The sequence below is a fragment of the Solanum lycopersicum genome, chromosome 7 (genome assembly GCF_036512215.1).
Source record: "Solanum lycopersicum chromosome 7, SLM_r2.1".
NCBI classification, from domain to species: domain Eukaryota; kingdom Viridiplantae; phylum Streptophyta; class Magnoliopsida; order Solanales; family Solanaceae; genus Solanum; species Solanum lycopersicum.
The window spans coordinates 58,274,614-58,288,409 of NC_090806.1; the positions used below are offsets into that span (position 1 = coordinate 58,274,614).

The 13,796-nt window shown below is 34.5% G+C and overlaps 1 protein-coding gene across 1 annotated transcript; it reads left to right on the forward strand.

Annotated features, from left to right (window-relative positions):
- Nucleotides 1-644: 644 nt before the first annotated feature.
- Nucleotides 645-3,040, forward strand: LOC109120713 (uncharacterized). The gene is made up of 4 exons (XM_019214728.1): nucleotides 645-793; nucleotides 1,029-1,254; nucleotides 1,782-1,850; nucleotides 2,723-3,040. Exons 1-4 carry the CDS (start codon nucleotides 645-647, stop codon nucleotides 3,038-3,040), a joined length of 762 nt encoding a protein of 253 aa, XP_019070273.1.
- The last annotated feature ends 10,756 nt before the right edge of the window (nucleotides 3,041-13,796 follow it).

The window sequence follows — 13,796 nt, forward strand, 5'->3', positions numbered from 1 at the left end:
TTTAAAATTATGTTGATGATACTAATGTCTTGTAATCATATATAAAATGAGTTGTGGGCTTTGGATTAATTAAAATACATCATATTCATACCACAATTCACAACTAACGATTTTGGGAAGTATGGTGACTAGGCTTTCCAGAAATAGCATGTTGTTTAGGAAGAGCTTTCTTTGATCATGCATAGCATTATGTGTATGTGTGCATACACCCATACTTAGTACAAGTGGTGTACTAACCCCTACTATTTACTATTTTTATAAGTGCAGGGCAGAGGATGGGTTGACGAAACTTGCAGCGGTTTGGACTTCAGCGTTTCTCTAAACCATTTGGTAGGTCCTCATGATTTCGAGGATGCTACAGATTTAGTCTAGCCTTAGTTTTATAAAAAGCTAGTGGATGTTGTCCCTAGCGTTTCTTTCGTACTTTCGTTTCCGAAGCTTTTATAATAAGGTCGTGTTTTGCAAACGTATTTATGATATATTCTTATTCTATTTCAAATTGAATCTTATGATAGATGGTTGTTATATTTATGTTGATCTTAGTATATGATGAATTCATGAAATAACTATATTAAGTCTATGTATACTTCAAACGTTTAAAAGTTTTAAATTTTCTGCTAAAAATAACTATATGAATGTGATAAATGCAAGAGGAGGCTTGTTTGCGACCTCTGAGAGGTCAACGACGGTTGCGATTTGGATTCCAGAATCTAGGTCGTGACAAGATGCTCCTGGGTGACCCAAATGATCATGCCCGAGGGATGGTGCCAAAGCGGCAAAAGCAGATGAAGAAGTGACTGAAGAAGTGATGGGATAAAGCTCTCCCCGACTTTCACACCTCATTACCGGTCTCCCCGTCTGAAAATCCTTTACAGTAAATCAACACGGATCAAATTTAACAGACAGAGTTATCGATTGTAAATTTTCTAACTGACACCAAATTTTGAACAAGGTGGCTATAAGAAGGAAATAAATATACACTTAATAAAGGTAATAAATCAGAATATATTCGTCATATATTCTAATAGAAATGGAGATGGGGAAGACTATTCAAGGCATTGCTCTTGTGCTTGTTCAACGCGAATTACAAAAAATTTCTTGTCATCTTCACCTGAGAAACTACTCCCAACAGTAAAAGAAACTCTTGTTGTATGTCCTGTAATTGCAGCAATGCAATGGTTTCGTGAGATTGAACGCTGCACCACTAGAGGAAGCAATAATATTTTGTTTATCATGGTGCCGGAATGGAGAAATGTATGTAGAAACTGGAGGAATATGATTTTGTCATTACTACGTACCCCACTATCGAGGAAGACTATATGCCCAAATAGTCAAAAAAGGGAGGCAAGAACTCAAAAAACGCAGTAGGAACTCAAAACCTGCTGCTCATAATGTGTCAACGTTGAAGTCAGTTCTGCATTCGGTGAAGTGGAATCGTATAATATTGGATGAGGCAAGTCATATGTTATGTTGTTGTATTCTTCAATTGGCGTTCTCTATCTGTACTTTGTGTTCAATTTCTTGTTTATGCAATTTTTTCTTTAATTCTTCACATTGATCATGTGATTGGAGTCGTAAATATGAAGATTAGTATGGTGATTATGAAGAAACCTATACCGTTAACTGCTCAATGATATGCTATTAGTCTGTGAAGAATCTTATAAAAATGTACTGTTAAATGTTGAATAATCTTTAGTGGTAACACATGAACTCCTAAAGTTCGTATGACACCAGATATGTTATCTGTAATTTTCGTAACTGATTGAACTTCTGTGGTATAGGCACATTATATCCAATCTGTAGACAGCAACGCCACAAAAGCGGTTCTTGATTTAGAATCTACATATAATGTAAGAATTAGTGTTTCAATTAATTTTGAAACAAAATTCATCCGTTAAAAGTTTTGAAAATAACAAATTAATGAATGTGAGTTATAACATTCTTCTTTGTTTTAATTCTACGTTATAGGGTTTTGTAAGAGGCTCTACATTATGAATTTTGAAAGATAACTTTTGTTTGAATTCATGAACCTATAATAAATTCTATTAATTAAAAGTTTTTTTCTTGTAAAACCTTCCTCCTATAAATTGAGTTTCTTTTGGTTGAAAAACATAAGTCTTCAAACAAAAGTACTTTCCCCTGAAAACACTTGTGAGACATTAATCAAAAGGTGAAATCACCAATTCAAGAATAGAAGAGCAACATTATTGAATGCTACTTGTTTTGTGGCTTAGTTGAATCCCGAAGATAGAGTTGTTATTTATTCTTCCGATTGCTCTTGGGAGAGACTCCAACTATCTTCAAGAAACGTATTAACGTGCCTCCAAGCCAAGCAAGTTTTATTTTGTATTCCTTGTAATTTTTATCATTCTTGTTCATTTCTTCTAACAATTTTAAGATAGTTGTCTCTATGGCATCCACATCAATAACGAAAAGTGGTCCATCTTTGCCTAATCCTAATTTTTAAATATTTGATGGCAAAGACTTTCCTAGATGACCTGGAAAGATGAAATTATTTTTAAAACGATTAAAGTTCGCATATGTTCTTGAGAAACCTTGTCCCGAGGCTCCTAATTCTGAGGTAGTAACGGACGAGGCTACTTTAATTAAAGAACAAGTTGCCAAATGGCAAGATGATAATTACTTATGTAAGAATTACATTCTTTGAGGAATGTCCAACAAATATTATGATTGATATTATATTAAATGCAAATTTTCTAAGGAGATTTGGTATGCTCTTAAAGCTATCCATTTAGCAAAAGAGGCAAGTTCAAAGAAATTTCTTGTTTCAAATTATATGGAGTTCAAAATGGTTGATGACAAGTTAATCATTGAACATGTGCAAGAATTTCAACTTATATCTAATAAAATTGCTATATCTAGAATTTCTCAAGATGAAAACTTTCATGTTGGTGCTATTGTCTCAAAACTTCTTCCATCTTGGAAAGAGTGCAGAAGCAAACTCTTACACAAGAAGGAAGATTTGACTCTTGAACAATTATTGCAGCACTTGCAAATTGAACAAGAGACGATACTGTGACAATAACCTCTTGAAGGATCCCATCATGAAAGCTCATGTTGTTGAAGAAAAGATCAAGAAGGAACTTGCCAATAATAAATTTTTGAAGGCAAAGACGAGTAAAAATTTCAAGCGTACTAATTGTGGCAATGGTCACAAAAGCATTTGTAGCGGGAGATCAAGTAGAATGGTGGATAGACACTAATGCAACTCGTCATATATCAAGTAATCGAAATTCTTTCACGACCTATGAATTAGTGGGGGCAATAAAGTTTTGCATATGGAAAATTCATCCTCTGCTAAGGTTGTGGGAAAAGGAACTGTTGAACTAAAATTCACTGCTGGAAAGATGGTCACATTGATAGACGTATTGCATGTTCCTGATATTCGAAAGAACTTGGTATAAGGTACTCTTCTTTCAAAGCATGGCTTTAAAATAATTTTGAGGCAGATAAATTTATTTTATCTAAACAAGGCATGTTTGTTGGAAAAGATTATGCTACAAATAACATGTTCAAACTCAATATTGAAAATGAAAATAATTCTGCTTATGTTGTGGAGTCTTTAGATTGATAGCATGAACGTCTTGGTCATGTGAATTTTAGATCCATTCAACTTGTGATGAAAAGTGGATTAATTAAAGACTATGGAAAGGATCATGTTGCTAAGTGTATTACTTCTAGTAAATGTAAAATAACAAAGAAATCTTTTAAGTATGTTGAAAGGATATCCACACTTTTGGAAATAATCCACATAGATATTTGTGAGATGGATTGTTTATCACGTTATGGAAAGAGATATTTTATCACTTTCATTGACGATTATTCAAGGTGTATTTCTTTCCATTAAAAACAAAATATAAGACATTTGAGACTTTTAAAACATATAAAGCAAAAGTAAAAATAAATTGAGATTGAAGATTAAATCAATTAGATCTGATAGAGGTGGAGAATATTTAAAATCAGATTTTATTGATTTTTGTGAAAAAGAAGGCATTGAGTAACAATTGACTATGTCTTATACACCACAACAAAACGATGTAGCAGAAAGGAAAGATAGAACTGTTGTTGAAATGGTTAACTCTATGCTTTATGGATCTGGTGTCACTGGAAATTTGTGGACTGAAGCCTTATTTTCTGCATGTTATATTTTGAATTGAATTCATTCCAAGAAAAAATATTCATCTCCGTATGAAATTTGGAAGAATCGAAATCCAAATATAAATTATGTTAAAGTATGGGGTTGTTTGGCTCATATTAAATTACCAGATCAACAATTGACTGAGATTGGATATAAAGGAGTAGATTGTGTATTTATTGGTTATTCACAAACCAGTAAGGCTCATAGATTTTTGAATCTTGAGACTCCAAGCCCTCACACCATTATTGAATCGTTGCATGCTAACTTTTTTGAGCATATATTTCCTAAGATAAAAGAGTCTTTGGAACAAAATACAAGTTCTTCTATATCTACTCTTAAAAGAAAAATAGTTTAACCTTTGGAAGAAAGTCAACCAAGACGTAGTGCAAGATCAGCCAAACCAAGAGACTTTGGATCAAATTTTCAAGTCTATTTAGTTGAAAGGGATCCTTAAAATTGTGCTAATGCAATGACTTCACATGATGCTTCATTCTGGCATGAAGCTATTGATGATGAAATGCACTCTATTATGTCAAACAATACATGGATTTTATCAGACCTCCATCCTGGATGTAAGTCTATTGGTTGTAGATGATCTTTAGGAAGAAATTAAAATCTGATGAAACCTTAGATAAGTACAAAGATCGCTTGGTGGCAAAAGGTCTTACTCAATTGAAAGATATTGATTATTTTGATACCTTTGCACCTGTAGCTTGAATGACTTCTATTCGACTCTTGATTGCTTTAGCCGCAATTAATAGTCTGGTAATACATCAAATGGATGTGAAGAGTGCATATAAATGGATATCTAGATGAAGAGGTTTATATGAAACAACCAGAATGATTTGTCGTTCTGTTCAAGAACACAAAGTTTGTAAGCTTCTTAAATCTCTTTATGGATTAAAACAAGCTCCAAAACAATGGAATGAGAAATTTAGAAGAATAATGATTTCTAATTTCTACTCAATCAATGGTGGTGATATTTGTATATTTAGAAAATTTCAAAAAAATATATTGTTATAATATGTCTTTATGTAGATGATATGTTGTTCTTTTGGAACTGATATTGAAAAAGTCAAAGAAACAAAATATATTCTAGCTTCTCAATTTGAAATGAAAGATCTTGGAGAAGCTGATGTAATTTTGGGTATTATAATTGTAAGATCAGTAAATGACTTGACTCTTACTCAATCAAGTTATATTGAGAAAGTTCTAAAGAGGTTTGGTCACTTTGACGACAAACCTGCTCATACACCATTTGATCCTAGCATTAAACTATTGTGGAACTCTAGTGATGTTCTCAATCAGCTGATATATTCTCAAATTGTTGGGAGTCTTATGTATGTCATGCATTGTACCAGGCCGGATATTGGTTAAGCAGTAGGAACTTTGAGCAAGTTTACTCGTAATCCCAGAGTTGAACATTGGAATGCCTTAAATCGTGTTTTAAGATAGCTCAAGGGTACGATAAATGTTGGCCTGCATTATTCTACATTTCCAACTATTCTTGAAGGCTATGATGATGCTACTTGGAATTTCGATCTGCATGAATCTAAATCTATTACTGCTTGGATTTTCATTTTGGTTAGAGGAGTGATCTCTTGGAAATCAAAAAAGCAGACACGTATTACTCATTCAACCAGGGATTCAGAATTTATAGCTATGTCTTTTGCCTGAGAGGAAATTGATCGGTTGCGATCTATGTTGATAGATATTCCTTTAACTATCTATTATGATAATCAAGCTGCTATATTCCAGGCTTCAAGTGATTGCTACAATGGCAAGTCAAGACAAGTTCGTCTCAAACATAATCATGTGAGGAGATTATTGGAGGAAGGCGTGATATCCCTTCAACATGTGAAGTCTAGATTTAATTTAGCGAATCCTTTGTCTAAAGGGTTAGGCAAAGAGTTAGTGGTGGAAACCTGTAATGGTATGGGAATAAAGCCTGTTGTAAATTAATTGTACTTTATGGTAACCCTACCTAATGATGTAATCTTGAGTTCAAAGGGAAAAACAAATAAAGTTACAATTGTGAAGCACATCAATAAAATTCCCATTTTCAAAATAAAATAAAATAAGTAGATGTGCATGATTGAGATTCTTTTTTCTAACTTCATTAAATGAACCACTTAGTTCAAGATTTGTTCACTAAGTAGTCAATGGTTTAGAAAACCTTCACTAGCTTATGGTTCAATTCCAAAAGACACCATTATTGATGCATGTCACTAGATTAATGTCTCAAAATATTTTTTAGATTTTTCAAAGATAAAATTTCTTGAAACCAGTCGGGATTGTAAGAATTAGTATTTCAATTAATTTTGAAACAAAATTCATCCATTAAAAGTTTCACAAATAACAAAATAATGAATGTGGGTTATGACATTCTTCTTTGTTTTAATTCTACGTTATAGGATTTTGTAAGACGCTCTACGTTATGAATTTTGAAAAATAAATTTTATTTTAAATTCATGAACCTATAATAAATTCTATTAATTAAAAATCTTTTTCTTGCAAAACTTTTATCCTATAAATTGAGTTTCTTTTGGTTGAAAAAGATAAGCATTCAAACAAAATCACTTTCCCTTAAAAACACTTGTGAGACATTAATCAAAAGGTGAAATCACCAATTCAAGAATAGAAGAGCAACATTCTTGAATGCTACTTGTTTTGTGTCTTAGTTTAATCTCGAAGATAGACTTGTTATTTATTCTTCCGATTGCTCGTGGGAGAGACTCCAACTATCTTCAAGAAACGTATTAACGTGCCTCTAAGCCAAGCAAGTTTTATTTTTTATTCCTTGTAATGTTATCATTCTTGTTCATTTGTTCTAACATATTCGTGGGCCTTAACTGGTGCACACCTTCAAATCGAAGTATAGTACTCATTAGTAAGTTAACTTCAGCAAGTTTAATTACATTTTCTTTACTTCCTATATTTGTGAGGTTAATCAAATTTTTTACTTCTATACAGGTCCGTTTCTTAAGAGTTGATGCTTATGCTTATTAATTTTGCGAAGATTGTGATGGAAAATTAAAGGACTTGATTTTAGGTAGACATAAAGTTTATATTGTTATCCTTTTGCTTCTCAAACAATGTTACATCTGAAACATCTTGTGTTGTCTGTTCTTTTATAAATTTGACAGTTTCTCCATTGAACACTTCCCTTACGGATGTGCTAAATACTTTCACTAGTAGAAACACGTAAGTTAACATACATGAGCTTCATCATCATATTGCTGATATAGTAAAACTGAAGCATCTTGTTCTTTTTCTAGTATATTGAAATAGTTGTAAAGCCAATATATGATGAGAAGCGTAGAGATGCAATGGTGTTGTTGAATCACAAAATTCTGAAAAATATAATGCTAGAACGTACCAAAGAAGAAGAAGTTGCTGATCTTGCACTTCCAACAAAGACTGTAAGTTCTGTATTGCAGTAATGTTGTGTGCTTAAATTTGAAAAGAATCTTCTTATTGGTTACCTTTTTGGGGTTTAGGTTAAGACAATGAAAGTTTCTTTGGATACTGATGAATACAAAACCTACAAGTCATTGCTCCGTAGAAATCGACAACAATTCTATAAGTATACATTTCATTTTCAAATTCAGCCGCTTCATCCTTCAAGTTAAATTTACTTGTCTCTGATAAAAATCTATTTTCATATTTGGTGCAGTGTCCATACTAGAACTCTGATGAAAAACTATTTTCTCATGTTTGCTACATTCGTACGCCTGCGGCAAGTACCAATCCAATGCTTCATAAATGCTTGTAAAATTATTTTTTCATGTCAAAGCTACTATTTTGTGCTAGTCTTTTTTTCATGAACTTAATTTTTAAGTGACTGCTTTTAGTTAATATGAACTCAAATACAGAACACCGACTTTTCTTTGCTTTTGTCTGAACTTGCCTCTCATAAATGTATTTGTCTTACTGCAGGTCATTAACAAAATTTAACCAATGTCTTTGTTTAATCGGTAATTAGTTGATCATCATTACTATGGGTCATTAACAGAATTGGCCAGTGGCAATAAAGAGGCTGGAGATGTTGAACAAGCATGCAACTTATGTCAACATGCAGTGGAAGATCCAGTAGTGAGTTTGTACACCTCTACCCACTGCCGATTAGTCATTCAGCTGAAGTTAAATTTGATAGCTCTCTTCTTTTGGCAATTACTAAATTATTTTGTACATTCAAGGTATAGACCTTTCAATTTCTCATTGTCAGCCTATATATTGTATGTTGAACTTTCAAATGCCATTTACTTGTGTTGAACTGTTTTAAATACTTCTAGTACAATCTTTTTTGAACTATTCATCTCTTTTGATTGTTTCAGGTTACATCTTGTAGATACGTATTTTGCAAGGCATGTTTGATAGATTTTGTTGAAAGTAAGGAGAAGATGGCATGCCCTTTATGTACCAAACCCCTTATATTTGCGTTCACTATGAATAATGATAAGGGGGATTCTAATTCTGAACCTACTGACTGGCAAAGGGTTTAGCTCCTCAAGTATATGGGAAAAAAATCAGCTAAGTGAATTCAAGACAAGTACTAAATTAGACGATTTGGTATGCAATTGCATTCTCTTCACTTTGTTTATCTGTTATTGCTATATATTTCTATTTTATAGTATGAAACTCCATCTTCAGTTTCAAAGTGAGGGGGTCTGCTAAGTACATGCTTGATGCTCATTTTTTACTTTTATTGAATGTAGAAGAGATAAATTAGCATCGTGATTGAAAGGGACGTTTCTACAAAAGGAGTAGTTTTTAGCCAGTTCACATCATTTTTGGATCTAATACAACATTCTTTGATGTAAGACATAATGTTACTTTCTCCCTTCCTACTTCCCCTTTCAGACTAACAATTAAGGGAACTTGCATTGTCTGTATTCAGCTGTTGGGCGTCAATTGTGTTCGATTAGTTGGATCCATGTCTATTACTGCAAGAGATGGTGCAGTTGACAAATTCACTAAGGATTCAGATTGTAGGATGCTGCTTATGATCTTGAAAGATGGAGGCATTGCCCTCGATATTAAAGTTGCATCACATGTAAGGATTCATTTTCTTACTTGTATTTATCTGTTGAATAAGCACATGATGCATGTCATATTAGGTGGCTCATCTTTTCATCTTTACTAGATTTTCATAATGGATATTTGGTGGAATCCTGTGGTGGAGCAGCAAGCCCTAGATAGAATTCGTCGAATAGGGCTACATAAACCAGTGAAGTATGTTTCGTATTTCATGCAATTTAGATGTCGTTGAATGGAGCGAGCTTATTGGTGTTCCAAAATTTGCAGCATTGTGAGATTTGTGACTAAGAATACAATTGAAGAGAAAATCTTAGAGTTACAAGAGGAGAAAAAATTACGTTTTGAAAGGCAAATGTATTTTTTTTACAGTTGTCTAGATATATAGTTACATATGTGTTCGGACAAAAAGATAGTTACCACACTAAACTTCAAAGTTTCTGATTGCAGGACAGTTGGTGGTTCTTCAAAGGCCTTAGTAGAGCTAAAAAGGAAGGACTTGAAAGCCCTGCTTTATCATCACTTTTATATGTTCTATCTCTTCAGTTTGACAAACTAATTTTGTACAAAGTGTTACGACATTTGCTCTTAGGCTGTATGTATTTTGATCTGTCGAAAAACTTTTTCTGTTGCTTCTGCATCACCTTCAACACTCATTTGCTTCTTCAATAGTTAAATTGTTCGTATTGTTCCTTTTTCATTTAACTTCAATAAACTTCACCAAATGACCGGAAGTGAATGTCATTGTCGATTAGTTGTCATTGAACAAGGCATAGATTGTACTATATATGGGTAAGCTTGAAGATTGTCATGTCATAAACTATGGCTTCTATGATTCAGCGTTTGCATCAAGTTGAGTCATTGCTAGGTAGAAGATCCAAGTCTGATGAGTCTTTATGATGCTGAAACTTTGTATTTGTTAGAATAGAAATAAGAATTTATAAGTATTTCCTACTTAGAATAGGAATAGGAATACGAATCCTAGTTAGAAAAGGATTCCAATGTAGTGTCTATAAATAGGGTCTCAATGTAACAATTAATATACACAATTCAATAATATTCTTCCAATATATTTCTCACATTGTATCAGAGAATCGATGAGAATTTCAAGTCACCGGTGTCAAATTTCGGTGAAGACAGTGCGACTGACTTGTGTCATCTTTCATTCTGAAGGTGTTGTGCAAAAGACAACACCATCACGAGGCTTGACAAGCTTAGGCGACCAAACCCTAGCCAAACCCATCGGAAAATACCCTCTCCCCCACGCCCCGATCGGACGTGGGAATTTTCCGGCGAGATCTGCTAACGCGCCATCGCGTGAGTGCTGCTCCAGTCATTTTTTTCGAGAAATTTTCTTCTGTTGGGTCGCCGAGTATTTCCAACCAAAACTTGGGCAGTATTCTCCATATCCAATCATCGGAGTTAGGGTTCCAGTGATTTTAAGGCAGTTTTCGATGAAATTAGAACTTTTAGGCTACTGTAGGTAGATTCCGGCAGTTTTCAGCAAGTTTCTTACTCTTTTCAAGCACAAAAAATATTTCTTTCAGGTGTGATGCTTTTAGCTCCAAAAATACACGGAGTGGAAGTTCAAGCCTTTTTATCACTTCAGAATCATTAATATAAAGTTCAAATTATTTAGTTTGGGTTTCTTCAATCGAGTTGTGGTGCAAGGGTCAAGGTGTTCAAGATCACTTAACAAGCAATGCTTGTGTTGTAGATGAAACGACAAAGTCTAGTGACCATAGTGCAAAAACTAAAGCACAATGGGAGAAAGTGGATGCCCAATTATGTGGTCTCCTTAGGCGCTCTAGTGATTCTAAGTTGATGCCCATGTTTCGCCCATTCCAGACATGTTATTTAGTTTGGGAAAAGACACGTGCTTTATACACAAATGACATATGTCGATTCTATGATGTAATATCTCGGATGACCAACTTAAAGAAACAAGAATCTGATATGTCCACTAACTTGGGACAAGTATAGGCAGTCATGGAGGAATTTGAAACATTGATGTCTATCACTACAAAGGTGTAAAAGTAACAAGAGCAAAGATAGACATTGTTTCTTACACTTGCTGGACCTCCTACTAACCATAACTAAGTACGTGACAAGATTCTAGCCAGTCCTACTGTTCACTCAATTGATGAATTATTCTATAGTCTACTTCGTCTTGCTGCACCTTCCAGTAACAAAGAAGTTTCATCACCCATTGTTGACTCCTCTATTCTCGCATCTCAAACCAAGGAAAAGGGTACATACCAGTCTATGGATAATCATCGAGGGGAAGGGCATTTTGGGAAACCTTGATTCAAGTGTAGTCATTCTCATAAACCTGGACACACTCGTGACATATGTTATATTTTGCATGGTCCATCACTCAGTTATGATCTTATTGTTCTAAAGGAATATAATGAGTTCCTTTGAAATCCGCAAGTAAACAGACATCTTCACCAGTAGCATATGGTGCACAACCTAATCAACCATCCAATAATGCTCATATTGCTCAGGAAGAATATGATGAGTTCCTTCAGTATCATGCAAATAAGCAAACGTCTCCACAAGTAGTTTCGGTTGCATAACCTGATGTGTCTGTTTTGGGTAATTCTTTTGCTTGTGTGTCGCAATCTAGTACTCTTGGAACATGGGTCATGGACTCTGGGGCTTCTGATCATATCTCTGGTAATAAATCACTTTTATCTAATATTGTTTATTCACAATCTCTTCCATCTATTACTTTAGCCAATGGGATCCAGACAAAACCAAAAGGGGTTGGAAAAGCCACACCCCTATATTCTGTCACCCTAGACTCTGTTCTTTATGTCCCTAGTTCTCCTTTTAATCTAGCATCTGTTAGTCATTTGACAAAACCCCTAAATTGTAGCATAACCTTTTTCGATGATTCTTTTCTCATGCAGGACCGCAGTATGGGATAGATGATTGGAACAAGACATGAATCACAAGGCCTTTACTATCTTACCTCTTTAAATTCCTTAACAGCATGCTCCGTTACAGATCCCCCAGATCTAATTCACAAATGTTTGGTACATCCGAGTCTATCAAAGCTGCAAAAGATGGTGCCTAGTTTATCTAGTTTATCTACAATAGATTGAGAGTTGTGTCAACTTGGGAAACACACTGATGCTACATTTTCTCATAGTATTGAAGGTCGTTCAGAGTCTATTTTTTCATTAGTTCATTTTAATATTTGGGGTCCTAGTAGAGTTAGTTCCACCTTAGGTTTCGTTATTTTATTAGTTTCATTGATGATTATTCAAGATGTACTTGGGTATTTTTAGTGAAAGATCGTTCTGAGTTATTTTCTATTTTCAAAAGTTTCTTTGCTGAAATACAAAATCAATTTGGGGTTTCTATTTGTACTTTTCATAGTGATAATGCCTTAGAATACTTATCCTCTCAGTTTTGGGAGTTTATGACTCACCAAGGTCTTATTCACCAAACTACTTGTCCACCAAACTACTTGTCCATACACCCCTCAACAAAACGGTGTAGGTGAAAGAAAAAATCGGCATCTTATTGAGACCGCTCGTACTCTTCTCCTTGAATCCAATGTTCCACTGCATTTTTTGGGAGATGCAGTTTTTACGTCTTGTTATTTATAAATAGAATGCCTTCTTCTTTTATTCAGATCAGGTTTCACATTCCATACTGTTTCTTCAGTCACATCTCTATCCTATCCTTCCTCGTGTCTTTGGGAGCACATGCTTTGTTCATAACTTAGCCCCAGGAAAAGATTAATTAGCTCCTTGTTCCCTCAAATGTGTATTTCTTGGTTACTGTCTAGTCCGAAAAGGGTATCAATGTTATTGACATGATCTTCATCGATACCTTATGTCCGCTAATGTTACATTTTTTGAGTCTGTATCTATGGTCTTATCCATAACTCAAGTTTTACCTATGCCAACCTTTGAGTAATGTATAGTTACTTCTACATCTTCAATTGTTGCACCGTCCGCATCCAACCCTAGTCCCAGATGATTCATGTTATGCGCCAGACCCTGCTCCTACTGCGGACTTGCCTGCACTTAGCCCACCACTTGCACTTCAAAAAGGTATATGATCCACTCAATATACTAACCAACATTATACATTTTAAGTTATCATCGTCTATCATCACCCCATTAAGCCTTTGTGTCGTCTTTGACCCTCTATTTCCATTCCTAAGACTACAAATGAAATACTTTCTCATTTTGGATGGAGGCAGGCTATGGTTGATGAGATGCCTTCTTTACATAAGAGTGGTACTTAGGAGCTTGTCCCCCTTTCTGCAGATAAATCTACTGTTGGTTGTCGTTGGGTTATGCAGTCAAAATTGGTCTTGACAGTTAGGTTGATCGACTTAAGGCTCGCCATGTTTCCAAAGGGTATACTTAGATATTTGGGCTAGATTATAGTGACACTTTTGCTCCTGTGGCTAAAATAGCATTTGTTTGTCTTTTTCTATCTATGGTTGTCGTTCGATATTAGCTTCTTTATCAGTTGGACATTAAGAATGCTTTTCTGCATAATGATCTTGAAGAAGAAGTCTATATGAAGCAACCACCTGGTTTTGTTGCTCAGGGGGAGTCTAGTAGTCTTGTAT

Excerpts from the sequence above, each read along its gene's own strand:
- LOC109120713 (XM_019214728.1), top strand. The coding sequence starts at position 645 with ATGCAAGAGGAGGCTTGTTTGCGACCTCTGAGAGGTCAACGACGGTTG. Across the intron at positions 794-1,028 it reads CGGCAAAAGCAGATGAAGAA|AAATGGAGATGGGGAAGACT; the intron begins GTGACTGAAGAA and ends ATATTCTAATAG. Across the intron at positions 1,851-2,722 it reads ATTTAGAATCTACATATAAT|GAGATTTGGTATGCTCTTAA; the intron begins GTAAGAATTAGT and ends AAATTTTCTAAG.